Genomic DNA, 25,342 nt, shown 5'->3' with positions numbered 1-25,342 from the left:
AATAAAGAAAAGTCACTATCTTTGATTCCTGTGGCACAGTTCCCAGATAGATCCCTCACGCCATCTCGCTTACTTTCATATCTTCTTCGGAAGCAACACGCTTTGGTTCCCCTTCAATGATCGCCGACTGCTTTGATTCCGGAAGGATCTTCGAACGTGAATGGCCACGACTAATATACAGAAATGGGCTGAATAATGTAGAACACCTTCAAAGCAATATTAATGAACCCAAAAAATAATCCATACAAGCTACGCGGTATTAACGAACTAGGCAGGATGTTAGCAAATGTGTAATGGCTTGGGACTGGGCAGGGGTAGTGGGTAGTGGGTAGTTACAGTATCAGGCGAATTCGTGATCTCATCAAACGTTTGCTGGATGTCAAATCCCATGGCCGCGAGGGGCTCGTGAAAGTCTTCAAGCACCTATCATGTTCGTCAGCATGAAACGCCGGCAGGGGACGGGGATTGAGAGGATTGTATCACGCACATAACTCAGCACGCTCCGGGTGGCTTTGTGGCTTTTGTTCTGCCTCAGCCCCATGAGGGCCAGGCCCTGCAGCAGCAATGTCGACTGGGCCGTCGACGGCACAATGGGGGCGATTATACCGCCAATGATCTCGGAGGAGGTCGTAGATTGTAGCGCCGGGACGTAGTTTGCCAAACTGCTGCCCGGTGGGCAGACGATGACCGTGGCGAGAATGTCATCGGCAGTAGTCTTGGCCCGGACGACGCCGCAGGCTCTTCCGGTCAATGCGAATTTGTAGAGCTCGACAACGTCGGCCGTAGCGTGGGTAGCCACAAGGTTGAGCACGCTTTCTGCATTCTCGAGGCCTTGGATCAGGTCGAAGCAGATCAGTGCCCGCTGGATGCTCTGTGCAAGGCCTTCTGGAGCAGCCCATGACTGCAGGTCCTCTATAACCATGTTCGTCAAGCGCCTAGGAAATTGCGTGTCCCAGCCAAGGTTGGTGAACCATGTCTTCAGTTCGTCTACAGGAACTCCGAGAAACGCGGCTGGGAATGTTGTTCCTAGTTGGATCTTCTGGATGCCTGGTCTCTGGAGGAGTGTTCTCACGGCCCTGCGGTGTAATGATCTGCCAATCGACACATTACGTTTTGCAGGGTCGACAAAGATGGCACCGATAGAACCCAAGCCTTTGGTGTAATATGTTGCCACAAAGCCGTACAGAGTTTGCGTACTGCTATTCCCGTACCACATGGTGGGATTCCTCGACGCTGGGATTGAACAATTGAAACGTGTGGGTGCTGCTGGCGCTATAAGGCAGACTTGGCGTGCTGGAACGTGCTAAGGCACTGAGCAGTTCATCAAGAGCATGGCTATCTCTTTCATGATTGTAATTTTCAACAAGCCACTGTTGCCTGCTCTTCGTAACCTTCTTGGCTTTCCTCATTGTACCAGGCATCGACCCCTGAGGGACGAAATCACCATATAGAGCACGGACAAGGGACGCCATCGCCGTTTCGGTGAAGTCGAATGTGCAAATGTAGGTCCCGATGGACTTGTCCATAGCAAAGTCATATGGCGAACTCACGGCTACTACTACCAGGGACTTCTTTTGGCCCATAGCGCGAAGCATCTGGCACATCATCGCGATATGCTTGGTGAAACCTGACTGGTAGAGATTTCGGTTTGCATCAGCTGTCACCAGAATAATCGATGATGCTCGGTGAATCAGATTTTCGTGGACTTTGTGAGATTAGCCTACAAAACACCTTGACCAATGGAAATAGAAGTATAGCTTACCTGGTCGAAGCCCATTGGCGGTGTATGAGGTATGCAACAGTTTTCCGTGTCGCGCACGCGCTATCGAGCGACCAAGCTCCCGAAACACGCCTTCGCCACTCATTATAGCGCCTCTCTCCTGGTGAACCCATTTTTCATGCTGAGTGATAGCACCGATCTTTGATGCGGCCTTCTCCATCATGCTTTTTGTTGCTGCTGAAGCAGGCAGGGGTTTCACGAGCGGTGTAAGAAGCAAAAGCTCCTCCTCCTGGAGCAAGCTCTGTGAGAGAGGAAGTAGCCCCTCCTTATCTCTTACCACTGCTATCGAATGGTCGTAGGCTTTCCGTGACAGATTCAAGTGGGTCGGGTGAGTCTTGGAGAGGAGGGAAAGTCCAGGGGGATTCAGGGCTTTTTGCCAAGATGTACAGCTGCTCTTCATCTTCAGTACGCGTTTGACCGACGTATGGATGCGTTCCTTGGAGATGATTCCATCTTCAATGCCCAGTTTCAGGCCCGATATGGCCTCGAGTTGGACGTCGTGAGCACGACACAGTAGCACCAAATCATTACCTGCCTCAACAGCCATGACAGTACCACCTTTCACGCCATATTCTTGGATGAGGGACTCCATCTCCAGGCATTCCGAGATGGCAACGCCGCTAAAGCCAAGATCGTTCCGTAGCAGGTCATCCACAACTTGCTCAGATAGACAAGCGTGCATGACGTTCATTCCGGCATTGGCAATACCAACGCCGCCGATGAACATAGCATCTAGGCGCCCGGTAGCGATTGCACTGCGAAACGGGACTAGGGCACTCAGACTTAACTCTTCCAGTGTCTGGGTAATGATGGGCATATCCAAACTCGAGCCGAGGAAGTCAAGGTTACCATACGATGGGAAATGCTTGCCGCAAGTCGCAACTCCAGCATCCTTGTACCCGTTGAGCGTCGCAATGCCATACTGTGATGCTTCCTGGGGGTCATCACCGATAGCCCTAACTCCCAAGGGCTGGTGGCGGGCGTTTGTCAGAACATCAAGTACGGGCCCCAGAATCAGGTTGACGCCGACGGCTGATATCTCCGTGGCTGTAGCCTTGGCAACGTTATAGGCCAATTCAGTACTGCCGGCAGCAGCAATGCCCATGGCACTAGGAAACTGGCATATGTAGTCTTCGTCGAAGAGACTATTGACCCCGCCATTTTCTTGGTCAAGAGCGATCAGTAGTGGGTGAGGATGACCTGCTTGGTGAGCTATGGTCTGAAGCTCCTGAACCAAGCTTGCCGTCTGTTCGGCAGCTGCGGATATGCTGTCAGTCCTGGTCAGGTATGCGATGTACCTTTCCTATCAACAGTACCACAAGAAGGATCTTGGAGAGGGTCTTTACACTTGAGATTCTTGGCAGTGAGAAGTATGGAACCGAGATGATGCTCTTCAATGAGACTTCTGATTTGTGGCGTTATCTCCGTCCCGTCCCATCCCATGATCAGAGTCTGGCCAATTGCCCTAGCCCATAGTCAGTCAAAGCACCGTGTCGGCGTGTCTCCTGAATCTCCCAGATAAACGACCATGGATAGATCCGGGGCACGTACCAGTCGAGGTCCTGCCATAGTGGGTCGAGGTCCCCGTCTCCGTGGGCCATGTCGAAGTCTCGCCGGGTCTCCGGGTGTTACGTTATGTTGGGCGGGGACACCTGGAGCACATGAAGGGCAGATTCCGGAGGTAGGCCGGAAATGTAATAGTAGTATAAGGTGCGTGCCACGGGAAAGAATGGATCGGACACACTTCTAAAGGTTCTAGACGAAGCTTCGGGTTGGTTGGCACTGCCGTAAGTACAACTTAAGTGCTAGTAGTATAGCAGCAGAGGCAATATTATGCCTACGGGCCGATTGTACGACAGCCTTTGCCAGAGGTCAGATGGTAATCAAGCGACCACTCGAGGCACAAACAGTCCTGAGTAACCTTTCGCTTGGGCTGTCAGCATGTCCGGCAATGATTGGATAGCCCGCAGTGCCGCAGGATTCCCGCTAGCCCTCTTTTAGCGTTGCCTCCCCCAGGCCCCGCTCAGTGCATCGCGGGGCAGATTTAGGTGGTCCCGCAACGTTACAGTGCTGTTGCTGCCAGTCTTGTGTAAAGTCCTCCTGCTACCTGCCACACGCAAGAAGCTCCGAAGAGTCTAGAAATTCAAGCAACCTACCTCTTATGTAGACAACGTTTATATTGTGTTTCGCCTCAACCCGACAGTATGCGAACGACTGTTCCAGATTAGGTGAGGTCTGTCTAACAGGGTGCCTAAGGGGAAGGGCTAGCGACCGTGGTGTCGAGTCTCACTCACCCAGTCACACTTACTTGCCTCTCTCGTCCACGAATGCCAGCATGAGCTTGGCTCACATGCCCGTATCTACAGGCTGCTCGGAGGGCCGTTGGACGTCGGGCGTGGAGCCTTGCATCGTCCAAGTAAAAGATTGGCATCAGTCACACTACCTAACTTACCTACTCTGAGTTTTGTCGTGTCACAATCCACCTCGAAATATCAGTGAGGGCGGATCCATCCAGTCAATCGGCCCCACCCGGTGTTGAGATGCGTGAAGCCCCAGTTTGGTCCATCAGTGATAGTCGCTAGTCTAGTCCAGATACGCAGTCTGACGTTGCTATCATCGGCCCTCTCGTTGCTAGTAGCTGGGATATCCCGCCGTTGGTTTAGCTGGGAACCACTCCGGGTTTCGGCTGCACCGGGCGTCATCACACGTCGCTTTTTATGTGTACCCATCACGATTAGTACTTCTAGGCCTCTCGCTCCTCTGGCCGTGTTTTATCTTATCCATGGAGACCCAACTGCTCGCCCAAGGGGCTACTATCCTACTACTTGACGGCACATAGCCCTAAGCAATCATTGCAACTAATAAATACCCTTCATTCTTCATCTGATCGGTTCAGCACCATGCCGCACTCATTGCCGCCATCGCCAAAAGCGTCGCCCAAAGAGGGCGCCAACGGCATCACCAAGTTCACCAACTGTCGCATCTTGAAAGGCGACCAGCTCGTAGAGGAGGACCTGTGGGTGAACTCGGTTACTGGAAAGATTGTCAGAAGCCAAGCTGCTTTCTTCGATGACTCCATCCTTCCCGACGAGACCATCAACCTAGGTGGTCGCATTCTATCTCCGGGTCTCATCGAATGCCAACTCAACGGGGCCTTTGGCTTCAACTTCTCATCATTACTTGAGCCTGCAGAGTATGCCAAGAAGGTACGATATGTGAATAAGCAGATGGTGGGCACCGGCGTCACCTCATACGTACCGACTATCACAAGTCAGACAAGTGAGTTGTACAAGAGAACCCTGCCCTTCCTCGGACCTTCGGGGCACGTACAAATGGCAGAGGATGGTGCAGAATCTCTGGGTGCCCATTGCGAAGGGCCATTCCTCAGCCCGACGAAAAACGGCATCCATAACGTCGATGTGTTGCGCCAAGCTCAGAGTTTCGATGACCTGGTTGACTGTTACGGGATTGAGAACCTGACTGCCGAATACCCTGACGAATCGCCCCGCATCAAGATGATCACGGCAGCCCCTGAACTTGGCCAGATGACCAACCTCATCCCTGAGCTGACCAGCCGGGGCATCATCTATTCCATCGGACATTCGGAGTCCACCTACGAAGAAGCCTCGGCAGCAGTGGCTGCGGGCGCTAGCATGATCACCCATCTGTTCAACGCGATGCGGCCACTGCATCATCGAAACCCTGGCATCTTCGGTGTTCTCGGCATCGCAGAAAGCCAACCACGGCCGTATTTTGGAATCATCTCGGATGGCGAGCACTTGCATCCTACAACCATCAAAATCGCCTTCAACGCGCATCCTGAAGGGTTCATCCTCGTCACCGACGCAATGCACCTCGTAGGTCTGCCGGATGGGACGTATCAGTGGACCAACGGGGACTGCACGAGCCACATTGTGAAGAAGGGACCGAAACTGATTCTGGAAGGGTCGGATAGAATCGCTGGCAGGTAAGTCAGACTGCCCTCCAATGCACGATACCCAAAAGGCACAAGCTAACAGGGGTATTCTCAGCTCCATCACATTGATCGAGTGCGTCAACAACTTCCTGAACTGGACAGGTGCCAGTATTCCGCAGGCACTCAAAGCCGTCACGTCCACCCCTGCTGCCATGCTAGGTTGTCAGGGCCTCAAGGGCTGCCTGGATGATGGCGCAGATGCCGACTTAGTCGTACTATCGGAAGCGCAGAATGGGAACAGAACAGAGTTGGTCGTCGACGAGACGTGGAAATTCGGAAGTAAAGTCTTCAGCAGATAGCCTGGCATCCCGTCAGATAGACCGACTACGTCTCCATATTTAGTACAGAAAGGATAGATTGGTAGACCATGCCCCTTTCATAGCATTCATGCCTCATAAATATAAATAAATTCTAATGGTGTCTTGGGTCCAGTTCATGTCTCATGAGTTATCATACACAGGTTGAACTGCCCCCTTTCTCCATGGGCGCTTGATGGTGAGTGGCTTAAAGGGTTTCTTCAATCGATCCATGGGCGCAATACCCTCATGGCTCAAGCCAGCTGGTCTCTTAACTCCGCGAAACCCAAGCGCCTGGGGTGCGCCAACAGTCGTTGAATGGAAACAAGAGGCCGGCCGTGTCTGTTCCTCTGCCAGCACCACTGTTGCTTCCTCTTCTTCATCCTTCTCGGGCTTTGTTGGTGAGCTGGAGAAACAGGCGTACTGCTTCACTGCCGGGACAGCCTGCGGCTGTTCTGACGGTGTCATTTTCGTCGGCCGACTAGTTATTTTGGCCGATCCTAGCTTGTGATCCGTTAATGCCGATTCAATCCCACCGGACGCTTCCTTCTTGAGCAAGGGCGTGCCTTGCTGCGTTGGGTATATAGGATTTCGCCTATTTCCAACGCTCTGGGATTGGCCGAGTACACGACGCGGCTGTAGAATGGGGCCCAGAGCCTCGGATGTTGTTTTTGACTGATCGTGATCCGTGATTACGAACCCACGCAGGGTCCTCTGCGCTGGAGGTCGATTGCTGACCGGCCTCCGTGAAGGGCCAGCCGCTGGGCCCGGCTTTGGTCGCGGCTCTTGTGGATTTGCCACATGATGTGCTCCAGCCGTGGTGAAACCAGGTAAAGTGAAAGAAGATGACTTTTGCATTGTTGTGGAATAAGGCGCGTTCCATCCTTCAACTACTTCAGGGTTACTCTGGCCGGTATTGCTGATATGATGTGTCTTGTGTCGCTTGAGCTGACGAGCTTCAGAAGAGGCTCCAGTAGATGACCTCCCTGTCTCCTTGGCTTCAGTAGGATCGGGGAAGAGATTATCCTCGATAGGCGTCATATAAGCCATGCCCTTGTAGATGGCGTCCTCAGGCGGTAGTTCACGTCGTAATATTCTTCCTACTTCTTGCATGGTCGGCCGCTCAAATGAAGGACCTCGTTTGAGAAATTGCGTTGCCGAAAGGTCCTCGACGAAGGGTGAAAGCTGCAGAGCATCGTTACTACTATGCGAGCCATACAGAGGGCAACTGAGATAGAGCAATGCTTGTGCACGTGTCATTGCGACATATAGCAAGCGGCGTTCCTCTGCGTCATCGTCAGATCGGATATGCGGGATTGAGCCCTTGTAAACGGCTGGTATAAAGACCATGGGCCATTCAAGACCTTTGGCAGCGTGTATAGTCGAGACAGTGACAAGAGGTTTGTCCTGGTTTTCGCTATCAGTCTGTTTATCGGAGGCCAATGACACATTTGCGAGAAACTTGGCCAAGACATCTGTTTCGCGGACCTGTTCCACGCTTGCAATATCCGGTAGAGCGTCCTCTTCCGTAAGGCTCGGGTCTTTCATGAATTCTGCGGCAAGGGCAACAAATTCCTGGACATTAGACCATCTTGATTCGTACTCGTCTCCGTATGTATCCTCCAGGTGTTTCTCGAATCCCAAGTCTTTGAGAAGCTGTTCGATCAATTCCACCAGATCGAAGCCCTTTCCCTTAGCGGCGTCGGCCCATTTTATGCGTAGATTATTGATCAACTTAAGCAACTCGCCACTGATTTTCTGTTCTGTCTGTTTTCTGATGGTCGTCTTCGCATTGCGATCACCGCGGCAATGCTTCACCAACAATTTCCAGAGACTTGTTGAACCCCGCTCAGCCTCTTCAAGCAAGGACTTGACTGTTGCATCACCGATTCCTCGTTTCGGAACATTGATGATACGCGCGAGAGCGTCATTGTTATCGGGCTGATGAATGATTCGCAGGTAATCAAGGACAACCTTGATTTCTGTTCGTTCGTAGAACTTGAAGCCACCTTCCAGAATGTTAGTGAAGTTCGGCAACATGCGCATCGACTACATACCAATCATCTTGTAGGGAATTCCGCTTTTGCCGAGTGCAGACTCAACGTGCCGCGAGAGGATTGCCGATCTTAGAAGGATGGCGACGTCGTCCTCTTTGATCATGCCGCCAGACATGGCCTTTGCACGCTTAATCTGGAGACGATCCAATCCGCCTCGTCCAGTTGGTTCTTCAGCCGACGAAGCACTGGGCGAGTGCCTTTATTATGGACCGGCAGGAGGACCTTTTCGTAACGATCTTTGTTGCTGAATGACTCTCAACGAAACGTCGAGAATGGAGCTCGATGACCGGTAGTTCTCCTCGAGGGATATCTCTTCCGTGCCATTGAAATCTCTGAGAAAGCGAAACAGATTCCTTATTTCTGCAGAGCGCCACCCATAGATACTTTGGTCTGGGTCTCCAACAATGGTGATCCTCCGTCTCTCCTGTGCGAAAAGCTTCATGAGTTCGTATTGGACTCCATTGGTATCCTGGTATTCGTCGATGAGAACGGATTGGATGTTGGAAACGCACGAGGGATACCGACGTAGCAGCTCGACGCAGCGTACGAGTAGGTCATCGTAGTCTAGTAGGTTCGCTCGTTCCAGGTGCTGTTGATATTCCATGAAGCAGGTCATGAAAGCTTTTGATTTAGTTGGCGCATCGTCGACAGTCCCTCTGGCCTTCTTCTTGCTAATCCAGGCTTTGGCAGCTGGGGGGTCGATTTTGGTATCAAGCCTTTTGCAGATTCGGGTGATAATACCCCTCGAGTCGGAATCATCTGCAATTCCAAACTTGGGGTCCAGCCCAATTCTTTGGCCATATGTTGCCAGGTATCGGCGAGCGATACTATGGAAAGTACCGAGAACAATCTTCTTTTCTCGGCCACCACCAAGCGCCTTACCAATTCGTTCCTTCATTTCGCGGGCGGCCTTGACGGTAAAGGTGGCGACTAGCACATCGCATGGCTGGTAGCCAACATGGTCGACAAGCCATACCACCCGCGAAGTCAGTGTGTGTGTCTTGCCACTACCGGGACCAGCAAGAATAGCAACCGTAGGGGCATTGGAGCTAACAGCCTGGGTCTGCGCTTTGTTCAGTGTGCTGAACAATGATGCATTGTTGACGGCGGCCATGTTGTGTAGAAGCGCGGTCGTGGACACGCGCCACCTAGTAGGGAATATTGCTAGTTGAACGAGAATTCCATCGAAACGCTAAACATGCCTCATATGACATATGAGACGACAGCTGGGCGTTCTGGTGGTGCACGTATTCGGTGTTTGGGACGAATTAAACGTCCACGTCAAGGGCCAGCGCGTGAGGCCTAATTACGAGTGGTAGCTTGGAGGAGACGCGCCATGACGATGAGTGCGGGCAGTCGCGGTGTCACGTGTTTTAGTGCTAGGCGTTTTGGACGGGCACGATAAAGCGGATCGATCATATTCCGGCGCTTCAGTATACTCTCCTGCATGTTTTACGTTCAAAGGTGAAAGATCGCAGTGAACCCATAGCCAACTTTCACGTTCCACTTTGAAAATGGTCGCGTGAGGCAATCAACTGGTCCAAAACCAGGATTTTCTACGTATCTGAATCAAAACAGATTCCGTGGTGGTTCCATATCAATGAAGCTGCCATGTTGCGAAACAGCTACCTAAAGAGACTTAGGACTGCGCAGACCCCGTCGCAGTGATTTCAACTTTTAGGTAGGCAAGGTTACTTGGGCATCATGGGATGGGCAGGTCTGTTTCGCTGTCGGGAACCTACTACCATATCCAATTCACTGGAAGAAATTTGGAAGGACTTCATAAATATATTACAGCTAGCAGCGTATTTAAGAACCTTACAAGGTCAATGCGCCTGTTTCAATATTTCGAACTTCAAGCCAATTGCTACCTAGCAAACTATCCCGAGAAGACCGTAGCAGAAAGGGCTGGATCTAATCAACGCTTAGACCAACCGTAATACAACTACATATGTATTCACTGAAATAAACGCCCGGTAAACCCTTTAACGTGTGTTTGGTATGGAATCAACGCTGGAATAGCTATTGAAAATCTGAAGCATTGATTAGACGTGTATTGGACGGTCCAAGGGCGTTATTCCGTATCTCAACGATGGCAGAATCCTGAATTGTAGTTAAATGGTTTATTTAAATCAGCCTAGCCTGCTATGGGACCCATGTAATGGTGGCACTGCAAAGCTCTGCCTATTTCTATACTTCCGAGTTCGAAAACAGTCCCTCAACTTGGTAAACATCTTGTTTGCCCGCATAGCTTCGAAATGCCCTGGAAACGGAATCTCTACGCTGAATTGTGCAGCCATGAGCCCCGAGTCAGCATCAATCAATCGTTGCGACCCGGCCACAATTTCGGAAGGGCTCAGGCATCTAGCTTAACACAACCACGCCTCAATACGGGCACTAAATCCTAACTCTGTAGCTTCTCCGTGGTTAACCAACGAGCCTCAACTGGGCCTCCTATAATCGTCCTATGTATTTCGATACCCTATGAACTACTATAAATAATTTCGACAACTCGCATAATGCAGGAACAGACTTATAATTAAGAATGTTTTGAGGAGACTTTCTTTTCGAAACACGGAAGAATACAAGCCATTGCCGTCAATGGCGCCCGGAAAACCCGTGCTACCGATGGGAATTGCCAAATGGTCCCTTGGGGTTCTCTGCTAGTGCACAGGGGCAACAACGGAAAGACACGCCGAAGGTGCTCATCCTATAGGATTTGGGCAATGTTTCGTCCTCGTTGCAGAAACAAATCATGCAGTTTATCTTTGCTCGGGCCCCAAGCCCCAGGGTTGGCTGTTGCAGTGCATCTGTGTGACGAAGGATCGGCCCCAGGTGTGATTGACAGGAGTTAGCTTGGATAGAGTCGGATTCCCCGACTGAGAGCATTCAATCAGAGCCTGGCATGGCGAGATGTGCGGAGTTAGTCACATAGAGAAATGGTCTTCATTCGAAGATTGAAGATCGATCATGATATGGGACATTGTGATGAGGGCTTATATCGCAGGTCTTATTAACATGTCCATCAAGACCAGACCCCGAAAGAGCGACTGGCGGTGGCGGCCATATGCAGTGTGAGCAGTTAGCGAGCGACAAGCACATCCTCCCGCATTAGAAAAAGGACGACCAATTAAGGCCTGGCCAATGAGAGCAAGGGGGAGCGGCGGCGGCCAGGGGTCTTCAGTTGCGGGGTCGAATACTGCCATCCAATCGCACAGCTAGCTCGACTCTTGAGCGCTTAGCTGCCCCTGCCATCTGCTATATCCATCCAACCAAGATTGAGAATCTGCACCAACTCCTGCCGGCGACGTGAGCACAATCGCAATCCGATCGTCCTCAGTGGGCGCTATTTACGCATGTTGTCACGCTGCCACGGGTCCCTGGGCATTTCCAGCGAGTAGGACCGTCCTGGCCCCCCGCAGGGCGCCAATTTGTTCATGTCGGTATCGCCCTCCCAGCCCCACCTCGACACATGATGAGCATCACCACCCGCTATATACCCTTTTGTCCTCCCATAAGCTGCATTGACCTGGTAATTCTCGATCAACATATGTTTCGACCCTATCCGCGAGGAGGCTGATGATACAAATGCCGACGAACCCTCTGGGTCTGACACTATGCAGCCTGGACTTTATAGTACCGCCATCTCACTTCACTTCGTCCTGCTCTTGACGTTTTCCACCTTCATTGACTCTTGCTCTTCTGCCCCTTCTATTGATCAAAGGGACAAGAACAGCCCCAGACTTATCCATCGTGCCGGAGACGGTCCTTCGTTATCAGCTGGGGCGCTCACTGACCCCTCTTACCTGCCTGCACAAATCGGAGGTATCGTCGGTGCCTACGCCCTCTCCCTCATCATCGTTGCTACCCTCCTTCTTCTACTCTCCAAGAAACGTCGCGAGCATCTGGCTGCCGCAGAGGAGGACGAGGAGTTGGATCTGTCCTACGCATTTGACCTCGACGTGACCGTCCTAGGTCGTCCTAACAGCGACGGCTTCCCGTATCCCGTCCAGTCGCCCAAGTCGCCTATCAAGAACTTCTCTAGGCCCACTCCAGAAGAAAAGGAGCCGACTCCATACGTTTTTCCATCATCTCAACCCACCAGCGCCACCCTCGGCATCAATCCGCTTGTTGATCAGAGCGTGGTAAAAGCAGATCGCGAGATGGCGCAACAACAGCTCGAGGAGATGTACAAGTACGTCATGGAGCAGGAGGAAGCAAAAGCTGCTGGTGTCAAACTTCAGGATGCTCCGGCACCAATCCTCAAGTCGCCACCGCCTTCTAGCGCGGCGCCGCCAGCTAGTATCCTCAAGAAGTCTAAGAACAAGCCAGCGAATCTAGACTTGGCCAAGCAAGGGCCAGAGAAGAAAGAGTCTCGAGCCTCTTCATTGTTGTCGGCTCTCAAGTCACCACGCAAGAAGGCCGCCGCAAAGGGCCTCAGCATCTCATCACCCATCATGACTCCCATGTCGGGTGCATTCCCGCGTCAAGAGGGCGAGGAGATGGAGAGAATCCCGCCACGTCAATACGCGCCAGCCGCCCCTCCGCCAGTGCCTTCCGACCAACAGCCATACTATGACCGGCGTGCTACACGTAACGTAGCACCCATGACTCCTCCGGATAACTCCCCGGAAAGCACTTTGAGCATAGATGAAAGATTGGAAACACAAATGGCAGCCAATCCGCATTACGGGCATTCCCGTAATGCCTCTCAAGCGACGTATGAGCAAGATCCGAGCTCAGCTACAACGGACAGGTCTACAACACCACTTGTCGGCCTGCCATCCTCGCCCAAGCCTGGTGTCAATCGGTTCCCATCCTTGCCAGCATCGCCCAAGCCAGGTGCGACATTCTCTAGGCCCAACGCCCCATCGGCCGTAAGAACCGGCGGTGCTCTCCCGTTCAGAGCATATGAGTCATCATTGCCGTCGCCATCTATGCAGACGACCAAACAGACCGTCTTCGAAAGGGCCCCGCTCTCTCCGTCAAGCTTGAGGACTCCCTGGACGGGTGCTCCCGTGCCATATACGCCGTACCAGCCGCAGACTCCGTGTATTCCAATCACGCCCTCACTAGTCACCAAAGCAGACCGCAAACGCATGAAGAGCATGAACCCCAAAACGCCAACATTGGAAATGGTGAAGTCATCAGACGAAATCTGGTAGAACACGCCACTGGGCCGATAAAAGTTGTCTGAATCATGAGCGGGTAGAGAAAAGGGTTACGCAAGTAGACACAAACGTCACCACGTTTGCGTCCAGTGCGGCACATGGCGTTAGAGCCGCGCAAAGCATATAAGGGGGTTATTTTTGGTTTTGTTTCCTTCTTGACGATGTGACGAAGGAGCTGGAGTTCTGATAAGAATGGCAACGACAGGGCTGTTGTGCCTCCTGGGTGATTTCATGCGTTCTCCTTCATAATATTAACACGATACCACTTTGAATCATTTCACTCGGATTGGCAGTTTATGCCTCGCCCATATCATAGCTAGCGTCGGGAAGGCTTAGTCAGATAGGGTCAGAATAGGGTCAACGAATATTTAGATGTTGGAGCTTGAATCAGCTGAACCGAATCTGTGCACTCGGGCTCCGAGGAGGCTTTTTTCAATAAGCCACCCACTAAATATTAACCTTAGTGAGGCCAGGCTTGAGGCAGTACTTAATGTAGCCTATCCTATTGAATTATTGACAGACAATTAGACCCTGTAAAAGTAGCATCGGCCCTTTCCGATTCTAACATAGGATTGCTGTGGGTTGAGCAGTCCCATGCTACACGAGAAGCGCCGTTCTTCCGGCCAACTCAACGGGCGACGCGATATGTCCTTCATCGGCGAAGCTCGAAGCCACCCTGGTCGGTCGTTATGTGTACCTACCGTCTCATCTCCAATCAATGCATCGGGTTTTCCACGTGCTAATATCTTGGGAATTGTATTGGAAAGAACTCAAGAGCAAAACTTTCTAAAAGGCGCCCAAGTCAGGGAAACGAGGGGGGGGGGGTTGCAATGCCTTTTTATGTGAGCCGGAAGGTTACTTTTGCGCTCGCGTGGTGCAGCACGGTCCGGAGACTACCGGCGGCGCCCGTTCCTTTTCATCTCAACAAGGCAAGGTTTGGCGATGCTGTCATTACTAGAAGTGAATGAATCGGAGGGCAGGCGCTAGATGATGGGAAGGCCTTCCCGCTTTCCCTCTTTCCCTTCCACCTCCTCCTTCCTCAGAGGCTCGGACAGCCAGGATCTGGACTGGTCTCCGCTTTGGAAGGCGCCACGGAAGCCGATTTGTCGCTCTCATTCGAACAACCATAGAAAAAGATTTGATCCAGATTTTCCTACAGTGCAAATCTTGGTAAATCCATTGAATCGGCCTGGCTAGTGCTAGACTAGGTCGATAATCAAATAGACTTTCATAAGGCATATGGAATATGTACACATGTGTAATGCAGTCCATAACCTCCATAAACTCCAGCGATATATGGCTTCCAACTTACACACGAGGTACCTTTACCAGCTTACCGTTTTCGCTAACGAAGAAAAAAAAGTAGTTTCGGTTCTCGGCCACAATGTCATTCGCTCGGACACGTGGATCTTCGGGCTGTTTACCTACAACGGGGCGCTAGCCAACGACAGAAGAAGCTACTTGGTCGTACACAGAACAGCAGGCGCAGGAAGCCTAGCCAGCAAGTGCCAGGCAGTACTGGGCAACAGTCCCTCTTTCGCAACCCCTCGACGGGCGGGGCCGGCTAGTGCGAATTTGTCTCAGTATCGTTCGATTTCCCAAACGCCCCCTTGCAAACTGCTACGCCTTAACCAAAGGACACACCAAGAGTCCAAGCACCACACACGTCTTGACAGTCCCAATCGTCCTATTCTAGTCCCCGTTCACTCACATTCTCGTCTCCTCTCGCTCTGGCACCCCCACACACCATACTCCCACACCCTCCCATGAACGAGAGAAGAGAAAAGACAGAGCTGAGAGAAAAAGAAGAAGAAGAATAAAAAAAAGAAGAGCCCCGGCAAGGCCCTGACTCTGAGACGCGGGTATCGAACGATCGATCAGTTACGGTAGGGTAATAAAGATTGCTGCAGAGCACAAGACTCAGGCCGTCTACGGTGCACGAGCTACTGGCTCCGCCCAAAGAGGAAACACACATCCAATCTCCTGGCCGGTGCTGCTGCTGCCAGGTTACTGTGTGTGTGGGTGGCAAGGCAAGGCCTTTCTCACCAACATCTGAGACCCGCTGTGAAACGAACGACTTCGATCTTTGAGCATTGTATCGAATCGCAATCTGCCCGTTGTAGTTCTACAACCTCTCCATCAACATCATTCACATCCACGATTGCGCATTGTTGGCCTTCTCGTCTTTTATCTTTCCCGTTCTATATCGAGCTGGATATCTGACGAGCCTACCACCCTCCCCAAACTCCCTTGCTAGGGTCCAGAGGCTCATCTTGTTTACCGCCCGTGTCGGACCAAGGCCTGACCTGATAATCAGCCCACCCACGCCCATATCGCCTGACGAAACACCCCATTCTTACAACATTCACTGACAAAGAGCGGCGGTTCCTGCAGACCTGGCCTGGAATCAAGCAATCCAATCTCGAGCCTTTGCATTGCATGCATCTAATTCCCAATGGCCTTTTATGATGGCAACGAGGGTGGTGTGCCAACCACAGAAGCCGATCAGATCTTTGGCGATCCTAGTTGGGCATTTGACGATGGTCAGACGTTTGACACTTACGATGCTGCAAACTTCTACCCAGAGAGCTGGAAGCCTTCGGCACAACAACCTGTAGCTGACCCGAGCCTGCTCCCGCAACCTTCTACCGAAACTGATCCCACGACATCTACCGGCGCCGGTATGTCGAATGGCCTGCTAGCTACAGCAACATCATCGAACGTCGCCCAGCCTCATCACAACACCCTTCCTACCGGGAGCTACAACACTCTCACTGAAGCCCAACGCGAAAAGCTCTCCAAAATTGCCATGCCGCCGCATCTGCAATACCACTCGTCGCCAAAGAGCGAGCCGAGCCCGGAGTCGGCCTCGAGCATCCGCAAATCTCCGTTCATGTCCTCCCCCGAGGGTCAGAGTCAATCGGGTCGGAAGCGAAAGTCTTCCGCCGACGACGATGAGGACGATGATGACCTGGAGCATCCTATGAAGAAGTCGGCCCATAACGCCATCGAGAAGAGGTACCGTACCAATTTGAATGATAAGATCGCCGCCTTGCGTGATAGCGTACCAAGTTTACGTATCATGTCCAAGAGTGCTCGGGGTGAGGATACGACCGAGGATCGCGAGGAACTGCATGGCTTGACCCCAGCACACAAGCTCAATAAGGCAACTGTAAGTTCCTGTCTAAATGCCAGCGTCTTGATTCGACAAGTAGTGCGTTGTGGCTAAACCTATATAGGTCCTAAGCAAAGCAACCGAGTATATCCGGCATCTCGAGAAGCGGAATAACCGGTTAATGGAAGAAAACAACACGATGCAAGCGCGCATCGCAGCTTTCGAGAAGCTGTTCCTATCGGGTGCCATGAACGGCTCGTTGAGCCCTATCCAGCAGCAGCCGCAACAATCACCACCAGCCTACATCACAGACTCTCGAGGATATACAAACTCGCCCATAGCCACGCCCGGCGCAGGGGACACCCAAGGAATGATCCAGGTGCCAGATGATATGAAACGTATCCTGGCTGCTCAGTTGGCCGTTGGGCAACCCTACGCCGTCCCTCAGCAATCCTATAGACCTAATGCCTCACTCGTCCGACAACAACAAATTCAACAACAACAACACCAGCAACCAATGGACGCAAGAGGCTGGCACAATGCCGGTCCTTATTTCGGCAAGTTAATGGTAGGCTCCCTGGCCGGCTTGATGGTCCTGGAGGTCGTCCGGGAAAGTGAGCAGAACAATGAGTCAACGGAAGGTCGTGGATTGTTTGCTCTCCCTGTGCAATTCATAGGTTCCTTGATGTCCTCGATGAATTTCCACTTCATGGGTTATCAAGTTGGTTCGGCAGATCTTATCTACTCGCTCAAGCTTCTGCTGCTCTTCTGCAGCGTCTGCTGGTTCTTTTTGCCAGCGCTGCTAAAGCCCAATTCAACCAGCCTCAAAACTGGAAAAGAAGCACAGCCTTCACCTGAGGCAGCCCCTTCCTTGGCATCTCCGATTCACGTCCGACGACAGGCGTGGCTCACGGCGATCCAGACTGTTTGGGTACCTCGGCATAACTTTTTCCTAGAAGCCGCAGCTCTCGGCTTGAAGGCTTTCAAGCTCAGTCTCCGAAACCTCATCGGTGTTACTGGCTACCAGATGCTAACGGGAATCACGGAGGAACAAGAGATTGCTCGAATTCAAGCATGGGCGATTGCTCTGGATGCCCAGCTGGCCGGTGGCGATGTCGAGATCAGCAAGAGCCGGCTCACATTGACTCTCCTGGCGTCGGGTACTCTGCCCAATACCCCCTTGAGACTCATGCTGAAGGCCTTGCACATTCGTGTCCTGCTCTGGGAGATCGGCCTCACTGGCGTGCAGCTTGGTATAGTGAACACCTTCGCTTCGAAGCTCGCCAGAGCGAAGTGGAACGAGGCCAAGCATCTGCACAGACTTTTGACCCAGCTGCGACGCGGCGGTCGGGATCAATCGGAAGATGAGCTTCCGGATCATCTGGCCATGCTGCTTGAGCAAGACGCCGATGAGGTTCTCGACACCAGTATCATCCAGCGTGTGCATAATCTAGCCTGGAATCGCCCCACGGCACACAACGCGATTGGTGTTACTGACGGTATGGATACGGTGGTGGAAGACGCTGCCATTCTATCCCCAATGGATGCGGTGGCTGCATGGTGGTCTACGATGACGCTCCAGACGGCTCTTATGAACAGTCTTCTGGTTCGTGACGAGGAAAATGGTGACATCAAACAGCTTGTTGAAGACGGCATTACGCTTGCTATTCGCACTGCCCCTGTTGGCTCCGTGGCGCAAAACCGCGCACTTGTCGCTCGCGCCGTCTTCTTCAACGAGAAGCGTGGTGCTAACATTGCTGCTGTCATCCAGGCCATAGGTCCGTTGGCGAACTCGACATTTGTCAATGAACTTGCCGAGACAGCACCCTCATCGCCCACAACTCCTCAGGTCAAGGTTTCTCAGTCCGTTCTTCCCGAGGCCGAGATTTACATGTGCCTTCAGTGCGCGAAGTCGATTGCGCACCTACAGCGCTATGGACCTCCCGAGGAGCCTACTGACGTCTACTCCATCATTGAAGACGATATCCATGTCAGCGACGATATGTCCCTTCTCGGCTATGCTTCGGCCTTCACTCTGATGGAAAGGCTTGCTGGCCACGAATTCGCAGCCGAGGCATGCAGCGGGGCGCTCGAGCGATTATCCGGAAGCCTCCGGATCTGGGCTGGCAAGGACCTCTGGCTAGAGCAAGAAGTCAAGCAGGAGATGGTCGAAAGGTGCCTTGCCGTTACAAGAGCCGTTGTTGGCATGAACATGGAGACGGACACTGGTTATGGCAGCATGTCTGGGAGCGACGACGACGACCACTGCAGCCTCACAGACGACGAGAGCTTTTCCTCTTCGACCATGTCGGTAGGCTCATGTTCATGAGGAATGGGTGGAGTTGGTGACTTGGAAGACTGAAACAACTCCTGGCGATATCCGGTAGATCATCGTGGGTTTTGCCGTGTCTTCACGTCTCCACTTGTGTCCGACTTTGTTCAGTGGGGTTTCCAATGGTTTACCCACATGTTGCATTGCATCACTCTGCTATCTGGCCAGCAGCCTATAAGGAAGGTTCCGTCAGTCATACATACACGGGGTTTCTGTTTGGGGAGCGTTACGGAGTTACTATCTGGCGGGCGAAGCGTTGCTATGTTATGACTTTACTTCAAGGTACATAAAATCCTTTTTCGTGTTCATGTTTAGGGGAGTCGGCTTTACCTCAGCCATGGGGAGATCTATAGTAACACGTTTGTGTTGCTCCTTCTTGACGACTCGGATGTCTTTCACAAACACCACTCTTTCCCTTACTATTTCATCTACATATAGTTGCGCATATCGTCTTCTGTACGGGCCTCTCTAGCCCGGGGAAAGCGGCGTTATTATACAAGGCGGCGGGTGGATATACTAGTCAGCTCAGACACGACGGCTGGCCGAAGGTGAGAGTGTGTATCTACTATAGGGCATGGGAGCAGGTCCAAAATCGGGTACGGCATAGAAAGGACAGTTTCTCTGGGTGTGTACATTGGTCCACCACGATGCCAAAATATAATCATTACAAATACTTGCTTGCCCTTGCTGAAGGTTGACCAGCTCCTTGGTGTTGTATACTTGTGAACTTGCCACATACACCGCCGCGTCTTGCGGGCGAAGTTGGTATGTACAAATCTATGTGCATACATACAATACACATGGACTACCCTGGATGTCAAGCAAGCTTGAGACGCAAAGCATGTCGAGATGTACTTACTGGCACAAACCACGTTGAGCAAGGAGCTATGGCCAGGCGGGGTGCAAGTGTGCTTTCTTTTCCTTCACCCTTCTTCATCATTTTATTCCCCTGCTCAATATGGACGGGTTCGTCTACGTATAGGGAGTAGCGTCATGTGGCGCTCCTCGAGGCATCTTAGTCTAGAAGTAGTCAGGACTTGGTCATCTGCCCGCTGTCTTGTTTTGCTTTTACCTTTTACTTTTGGCTTATCTCGGGCCCGTCGCCTTGGTTGCTGGGTTCTGGGGTGAAACCCGGGTGAGTGGTAGCTATTCTTGGGACGGCCCATGCCATTGTCTCATCCTTCGGCTGTCCGAGCAAAGGGCCATACTCGCATGGACGGAACTGTCTTATCTCTCCACGTGCCTTTGGCATGTCATATCGGTCAGCTAACCTAGCTTACTGGTATCCGAAGTAAGTACCCTTCATGGCGACGGGGACTGCTGCTGGCACTACCCAAAATTAGTTTTACTCTGAGGATGTCGCCGAGAACTATGAAAAGAAAGAGGAGAAGGAGGCCGGCCGGTGAAGCCTCATTCTCAATAACTTGGCGCGCCATATAGCGATAGCCATACATTGCCCCGAACTGAGACATTCGGTGTTCTGCGCAGCTAATCAGAAGTAGCGTGGCGTCCCCTCCAGCACGCTTCGCCGTAGCCGAGCTGAAACGAACCCCCATCCCACCAGCCCATCTTTCGGGCTGTAGGGCTTGGTATCGTTCCATTGTCCAGTTATACATACATGCCCGACAAGTGGACAAGGGCTAGCAGCGGGCGGCGGCTTGGAGGGGACGGCGACTTGGGACTACGGGGGGACCCCTACTGCCGTAAGCAAGCGAGCAGATATACTTAAATCCACCCACTTGTCTCCCCCATCCCTCTCCCGATGGCTTCTGGCTGCGCCATCAGAGTTACCTATATATACTTACGTATTGCTTGCATCACACGTCGTAGTTCGCTCTGTGGCGTTAACATTGCATGGGAACGGGCCGATAATGCAAGTCTCTTGTGATATGGGAGAGGCTTCACCCACATCACACAGCCGTATTGCAGATTTTCTTGCCTATTTCGGACAATCTGGGGTGTATACCAAGTTTTTATTCTGTAGTTCTTCGAAACTACACTGCATGAAGCAGGATCGAGTGATGATCAACACAGGCATGGGTGCGAAGGTATTCCCGAACCTGTTCGAGTACCTCGTTCAATAAAGCGGCATGCCAGAATAGAGCGCCAAGATATACTATGTAGTATATAGGCCCATGCGTGTTTTCTGAAGCTAAGTAGTCGCGAATAAGGACAGGGCTAGGATAAGTCGGGCTACGTTTGTATAGGTAGCCAGCCGATGATGAAGATTCCTAGCCACCAAGCCCGGAGAAAACACTTGTGTTGAAGATATGCAGAGCTCCCGTAGAAGAACTATACAACAAACGATGGTTGTCATTTCCAGGAAGGCGAGTCGTGTATACCCGACTTCAAACCCATGTAGAAATATCGTCGTGCCACCCAAACGTCGTCAAGTAGAAAAGCCTGCGCTATAATAGATCGCTCGTTGATCAAAATCACCTGTAGATGTTGCCTTCCAACCCTGACCCAGCGGCCTGGATGACCAAGACACTTGCCTTGAGACCACCCAGGGCCATCTTCTCGCCAAGAAGACCGACCGTCTTACCCATACCCGGGTTTTCGGAGCCATTATTGGCTGGACTGCTGTTGCTTGCGCCACCGCCAGCCCCACCACCTGTAGCGGCGGCCCTCGACGACAACGACGAGGAGGTATGGTGCCTTTTCAATTTGGGGTGTCGACGGCCCACGACAATGATGTCTCCAGCGTTTTGGGCGTTTTGGCCGACGTTCTCTCGTGCGAGACCAAGAGCCGACTCCACAGTCGAGCCGTTGCTGACCGTCACCTCGACGAAGCTGATGCGCTCAACCAGGATCGCCGGGAGCGAGGCACGCACCGTGGCGAGCATTGAGCTGTCCTGGGCCGTGACCTCGGTGTCCACAGCGTGCTTGTCATCGCTAACCGTCATTGCGTCGGTGACGACAGTGATCTCTTCATTGTCGTTGTCGGCAGCGGCAACAGGCTCCCAGTTCAGCTGTGCGATCGTGGCCGTGACGTGCGGGCTCCGGGCCAGCTGCAGCACGAAGCGCAGGGCGGCGCGGTCGTCGACGCCGCCAAGGAAGGGCAGGAAGACGTGGTGGGACTTGTCCGCGACCGGGGGCTGCGCGGCCTCCTTATGGCTGCGCAGCGAGAACCCGCTGACGCTGCGAGACAGGCCGCCGCTCGCGCTCGCGCTCGCTTCCGTCCTCTCCAACCCGGCCACCGCCGCTCCCCCAGGGGCGATGCCGCTGCCGAAGAAGCCGTTGCTGATGAAGATGCCCACGTTGCAGACCGCGCTCGACAAGACGCCCTGGACGAACTCGTGGTGCGACCTCCCGGCGAAGCGGTCCTGCGAAGACACCGCCCCGACTAGTGGCACCGACTCGTCGTCCGTGTGCTTGCCGCTGCCGCCGACCTCGCTCCACGGGATCAGGACGAATTCGGACTCCTGCGTCGCGGCCTGCGTTGTCACCGTCTGCGCGTAGGCGTCTTCGGGGACTACGACTACGCTGCCCGAGACGGCGACGTCGTGCAGATGCGAAAAGGTCTTGAAGGTGTTCACGACGGGGTCCCTCCGAGTGAACTCGTCACTCTCAGTCACCCTCATGACCGAGGACGTACGATCGGTAAGTTCCAGAATGCGTAGACCATGGGCTTCCAGGGGCCGCTTCTTGATGATGGCGGTCTTGGTATCCTGTTCAGGCGTTGTTTTTGTTGCAGCGTCTCCTGGTGAGTTGTCGATAACGGCTGCTTCAGCTTCCTCACCGAGAAGAGAGATGAAGGTGAAGATGCTGGGGAGGCTGTCGATTCGGAGATAGACGAGAAGCCGACGGATGCTGGTATCTTGCAGCTTCTGGGTCGTCGAGTCTATGTTATTGCTGGCATCTTCCGGGCCATTAAGCGGCGTTCCGTTCCAGTCGATCTCTCCACGCTTCCATTGCTCGAGCTTCTTTTGATACCAAGGAGGATACAGCCATTTCGTCAACGGCGCTGTAGCAACCGTAGTAACCAGAGCCATGACCACGAAGATGGTGAAAGTGGTCTGTGAGAGGATCTTGGCTTGCAACCCGATATTCTAGAACAACACCATCGTCAGCCTCAAAAACATGTCCAAATAATGACATAATAACATTAAGCCGACTTACCAGAACAATTAACTCTACCAATCCTTTGCAACTCATCAAACACCCGATGGTGAGGCTCTCCCGCCAAACCAGCTGATTAGCCTTGGCCGCGAGCGTGCCACCGATGATCTTGCCAGCGAAAGCAATGCCACAGACAGCTACGACGTAGGCCCAAGTCAACCCATCGTTCAGCAGGCCAAGGTCGGTATTCAAGCCCGAAAGCGCGAAATACAAGGGCAGAAACAAAACGGTGACGAGGTCTTCAATCTTCTCTGTCAGTTTGATGGCAAACCCCCCATCGTGGGGACATATCAGTCCCACCAGGAATCCGCCAAAGATGGGATGTACGCCAATGATGCCTACATAGGTAAGAATGGCAAGATTCAGCTTCTAGTAACGATAATCAAACGTGATGGGTTGAACAAGACAAATCCCAACAGCTTACCAGTGAACCAAGCGGACGTCAACACGAGCAAGATGGTCAGCCCGACCATGCCCTGTGTCGGACCGTTCTGGATGCTGCCCGTCCTCCTCAGGATCCAGTGGAAAACAGGCTTCACCGCAAAGACGAGGAACAGGACCCAGCCGATGGCGACGAGCAGCACATAAAGCGCCGCGACGCCGGAGCTGTTATTGACGAGCGCGACGCAGAGGGCCAGGAGGATCCAGCCGACGACGTCATTGCCGACGCCCGCGGCCAGGACCGTGACGCCGACGGGCGTGCGCAGCAGGTTCAGCTCCGAGAGGATGCGGCAGAGGACGGGGAAGGCCGTGATGGCGAGGGCTGTGCCGATGAAGAGGGCGTAGACGCCGAAGTTGATCAGTACAACGCTGCCGTCGTTGGCGTGGAACTGGTGGTAGAGGCCCCAAGCGACGGCGCAGCCCAGCCCAAAAGGCAGGATCATGCCCGCGAACCCAACAGTCAGGGCGACGCGCCAGTTGGCGGTGAAGAGGCGGATGTCGACCTCGAGGGCGATGAGAAACAGAAACAGGATCAGGCCCAGGTTCGCGGCGTTGTTGAGCACGGGCATCGAGGCCACCGGGAATATGGCATCATGGAAGCCGGGGATCCGCGACAGCACCGAGGGGCCCAGCAGGATGCCGCCGATGACCTCGGCGATGACGCGCGGCTGCCCGAAGCGCGAGAGCGGGTAGTGCAGTAGATGGCATAGTATGATGATGATGCCAGCCTATATTCATGTGCGTACAGTCAGGGAGCGATTAGTCTCCGTATTGTCATCCCATCACTTTCGCCGATAACGTGTTTTTATACTTCTGTTTTGATAGCAAAGGAAATGGATATTTAATCCCTTCCTTGGCTGTTGTATACCACTACCCAGTCCAGGTAGGTTCTCGATCAACGAGTCTGTCAGATGAACCGGGAATTCCTCCCCTATTCGTACCTGGATGATAAAGAGTTTGATCGGGTCCGAGGCACTATACTCGTTGGGCAGGACACCCTCGAGAATGCCTCCTTGCGGGGTGGCTCGATTGGTGCCGGTAGGCGAGACTGCGGACGAAGCAGCCTTGACAGTGGTTGTCAGCACGGCAGTCACTGTAGCGGTTGCCATCTTGATGTGAACGGAACTGATGGGGGTCGCAAGATGGACCGACAGCCCTAGAAAGGCTGCTGAGTTGGAGATTTCTTCTTGTCTCTCTATTAGGTTGTCTCCGTTTCTGGTCGATGAGAGATAATTGGGGATTTACAAGACCAGCCTGATAACGACGGATACTATAACGTCTTTCAGGTTGATCATTCCCCTCGCACAGCGAAGCCAGCTATGGTTGGTCTAGTTGAGCCACTACTGAGAGATACACCAAGCAGAACAAAGGCGTTCAGGCCGTCCACCGCCGCCGACCATTCATGTCGTAGCAATAACGCCTCGCCCGAGAAGATAAAGAACGCCGAGTAGACCTGTGCGAGCTACAGGAGGTAGAGTTCCAAGCCACTTTGACTATATGGTCCCAGTTAGTTCAGAAAGGGGTCGCACAGTGACCAGAGTTCTGGGCTCGAAAGCAGCAGCTGATTGCGAGAAAACAGAGAGGGCGGCCTTTGAAACTGAGTCTGGCACCCACCTCCCACAGATCCCCCACCTGCCCCTACCTTCTCTGGGGGTCGGAGAGAAGAGAGAGAGAGAACGAGACATGGCGGCCCCGGCCCTTCCATGGGCTTGCTAACATTGAGATCTTCTTTGCGGAGGGTATATGTGTTCCAGTATCAGACACATTGCCATTGTTACAAATCTTGGGCTGGTGGCTCACATGGCTCGCCTGTGTGGGTGGTCAAGATGCTCCGATTCGCCACGCGTTCACCATCGGGGACCTAGGAAAGTCCAGCTGAAATGCGCGTCTAATCGCTAGCATGGGGCGGCAGAGGGTGTGAGTGTGTGAGTGTGGACGTACGTGTGTGTGTACTGGAGGGCATCTGACCAACTCCTACCATCCCAGCAGATGTACGGAGTATGTCGCGTCTAAATACAGCAGTCAGTGTACATCAACCATCACTAATCGCGC

At 52.9% G+C, this 25,342-nt stretch overlaps 6 protein-coding genes across 6 annotated transcripts; 3 read left to right on the top strand and 3 right to left on the bottom strand.

The window, feature by feature from the left end:
- Positions 1–279: 279 nt before the first annotated feature.
- PG994_006382 (uncharacterized protein) lies at positions 280–3,381 on the bottom strand (the record flags this gene model as incomplete). The annotated part of the gene is given in 6 exon segments (XM_066857791.1): positions 280–423; positions 488–1,272; positions 1,286–1,705; positions 1,763–3,037; positions 3,127–3,245; positions 3,332–3,381. The coding sequence occupies 6 exon segments, from the start codon at positions 3,379–3,381 to the stop codon at positions 280–282; spliced, it is 2,793 nt and encodes a 930-aa protein (XP_066717060.1).
- A 1,299-nt stretch (positions 3,382–4,680) lies between these two features.
- PG994_006381 (carbohydrate esterase family 9 protein) lies at positions 4,681–6,055 on the top strand (the record flags this gene model as incomplete). Its single annotated transcript, XM_066857790.1, has 2 exons — positions 4,681–5,747; positions 5,812–6,055. The coding sequence occupies 2 exons, from the start codon at positions 4,681–4,683 to the stop codon at positions 6,053–6,055; spliced, it is 1,311 nt and encodes a 436-aa protein (XP_066717059.1).
- Positions 6,056–6,196: 141 nt separating this feature from the next.
- On the bottom strand, positions 6,197–9,223 carry PG994_006380 (ATP-dependent DNA helicase srs2; the record flags this gene model as incomplete). Its single annotated transcript, XM_066857789.1, has 3 exons — positions 6,197–8,061; positions 8,110–8,277; positions 8,332–9,223. 3 exons carry the CDS (start codon positions 9,221–9,223, stop codon positions 6,197–6,199), a joined length of 2,925 nt encoding a protein of 974 aa, XP_066717058.1.
- Positions 9,224–11,726: 2,503 nt separating this feature from the next.
- PG994_006379 (uncharacterized protein) lies at positions 11,727–13,274 on the top strand (the record flags this gene model as incomplete). Its single annotated transcript, XM_066857788.1, has 1 exon — positions 11,727–13,274. The coding sequence occupies one exon, from the start codon at positions 11,727–11,729 to the stop codon at positions 13,272–13,274; it is 1,548 nt and encodes a 515-aa protein (XP_066717057.1).
- Positions 13,275–15,735: 2,461 nt separating this feature from the next.
- Positions 15,736–18,706, top strand: PG994_006378 (sterol regulatory element binding protein Sre1; the record flags this gene model as incomplete). The annotated part of the gene is made up of 2 exons (XM_066857787.1): positions 15,736–16,452; positions 16,520–18,706. Coding segments are annotated over 2 exons (2,904 nt in total), but the record flags the coding sequence as incomplete, so codon positions are not given.
- Positions 18,707–21,162: 2,456 nt separating this feature from the next.
- Positions 21,163–24,399, bottom strand: PG994_006377 (uncharacterized protein; the record flags this gene model as incomplete). Its single annotated transcript, XM_066857786.1, has 4 exons — positions 21,163–22,779; positions 22,850–23,187; positions 23,274–24,018; positions 24,232–24,399. 4 exons carry the CDS (start codon positions 24,397–24,399, stop codon positions 21,163–21,165), a joined length of 2,868 nt encoding a protein of 955 aa, XP_066717055.1.
- Between the last annotated feature and the right edge of the window lie 943 nt (positions 24,400–25,342).

This window comes from Apiospora phragmitis, assembly GCF_038363925.1.
Source record: "Apiospora phragmitis strain CBS 135458 chromosome Unknown utg000006l:1.0-5683423.0:1.0-5690449.0, whole genome shotgun sequence".
Lineage (NCBI taxonomy): Eukaryota > Fungi > Ascomycota > Sordariomycetes > Amphisphaeriales > Apiosporaceae > Apiospora > Apiospora phragmitis.
The sequence above is the reverse complement of the archived record's forward strand: the minus strand, read 5'-3'. Positions and strand labels throughout refer to the sequence as shown.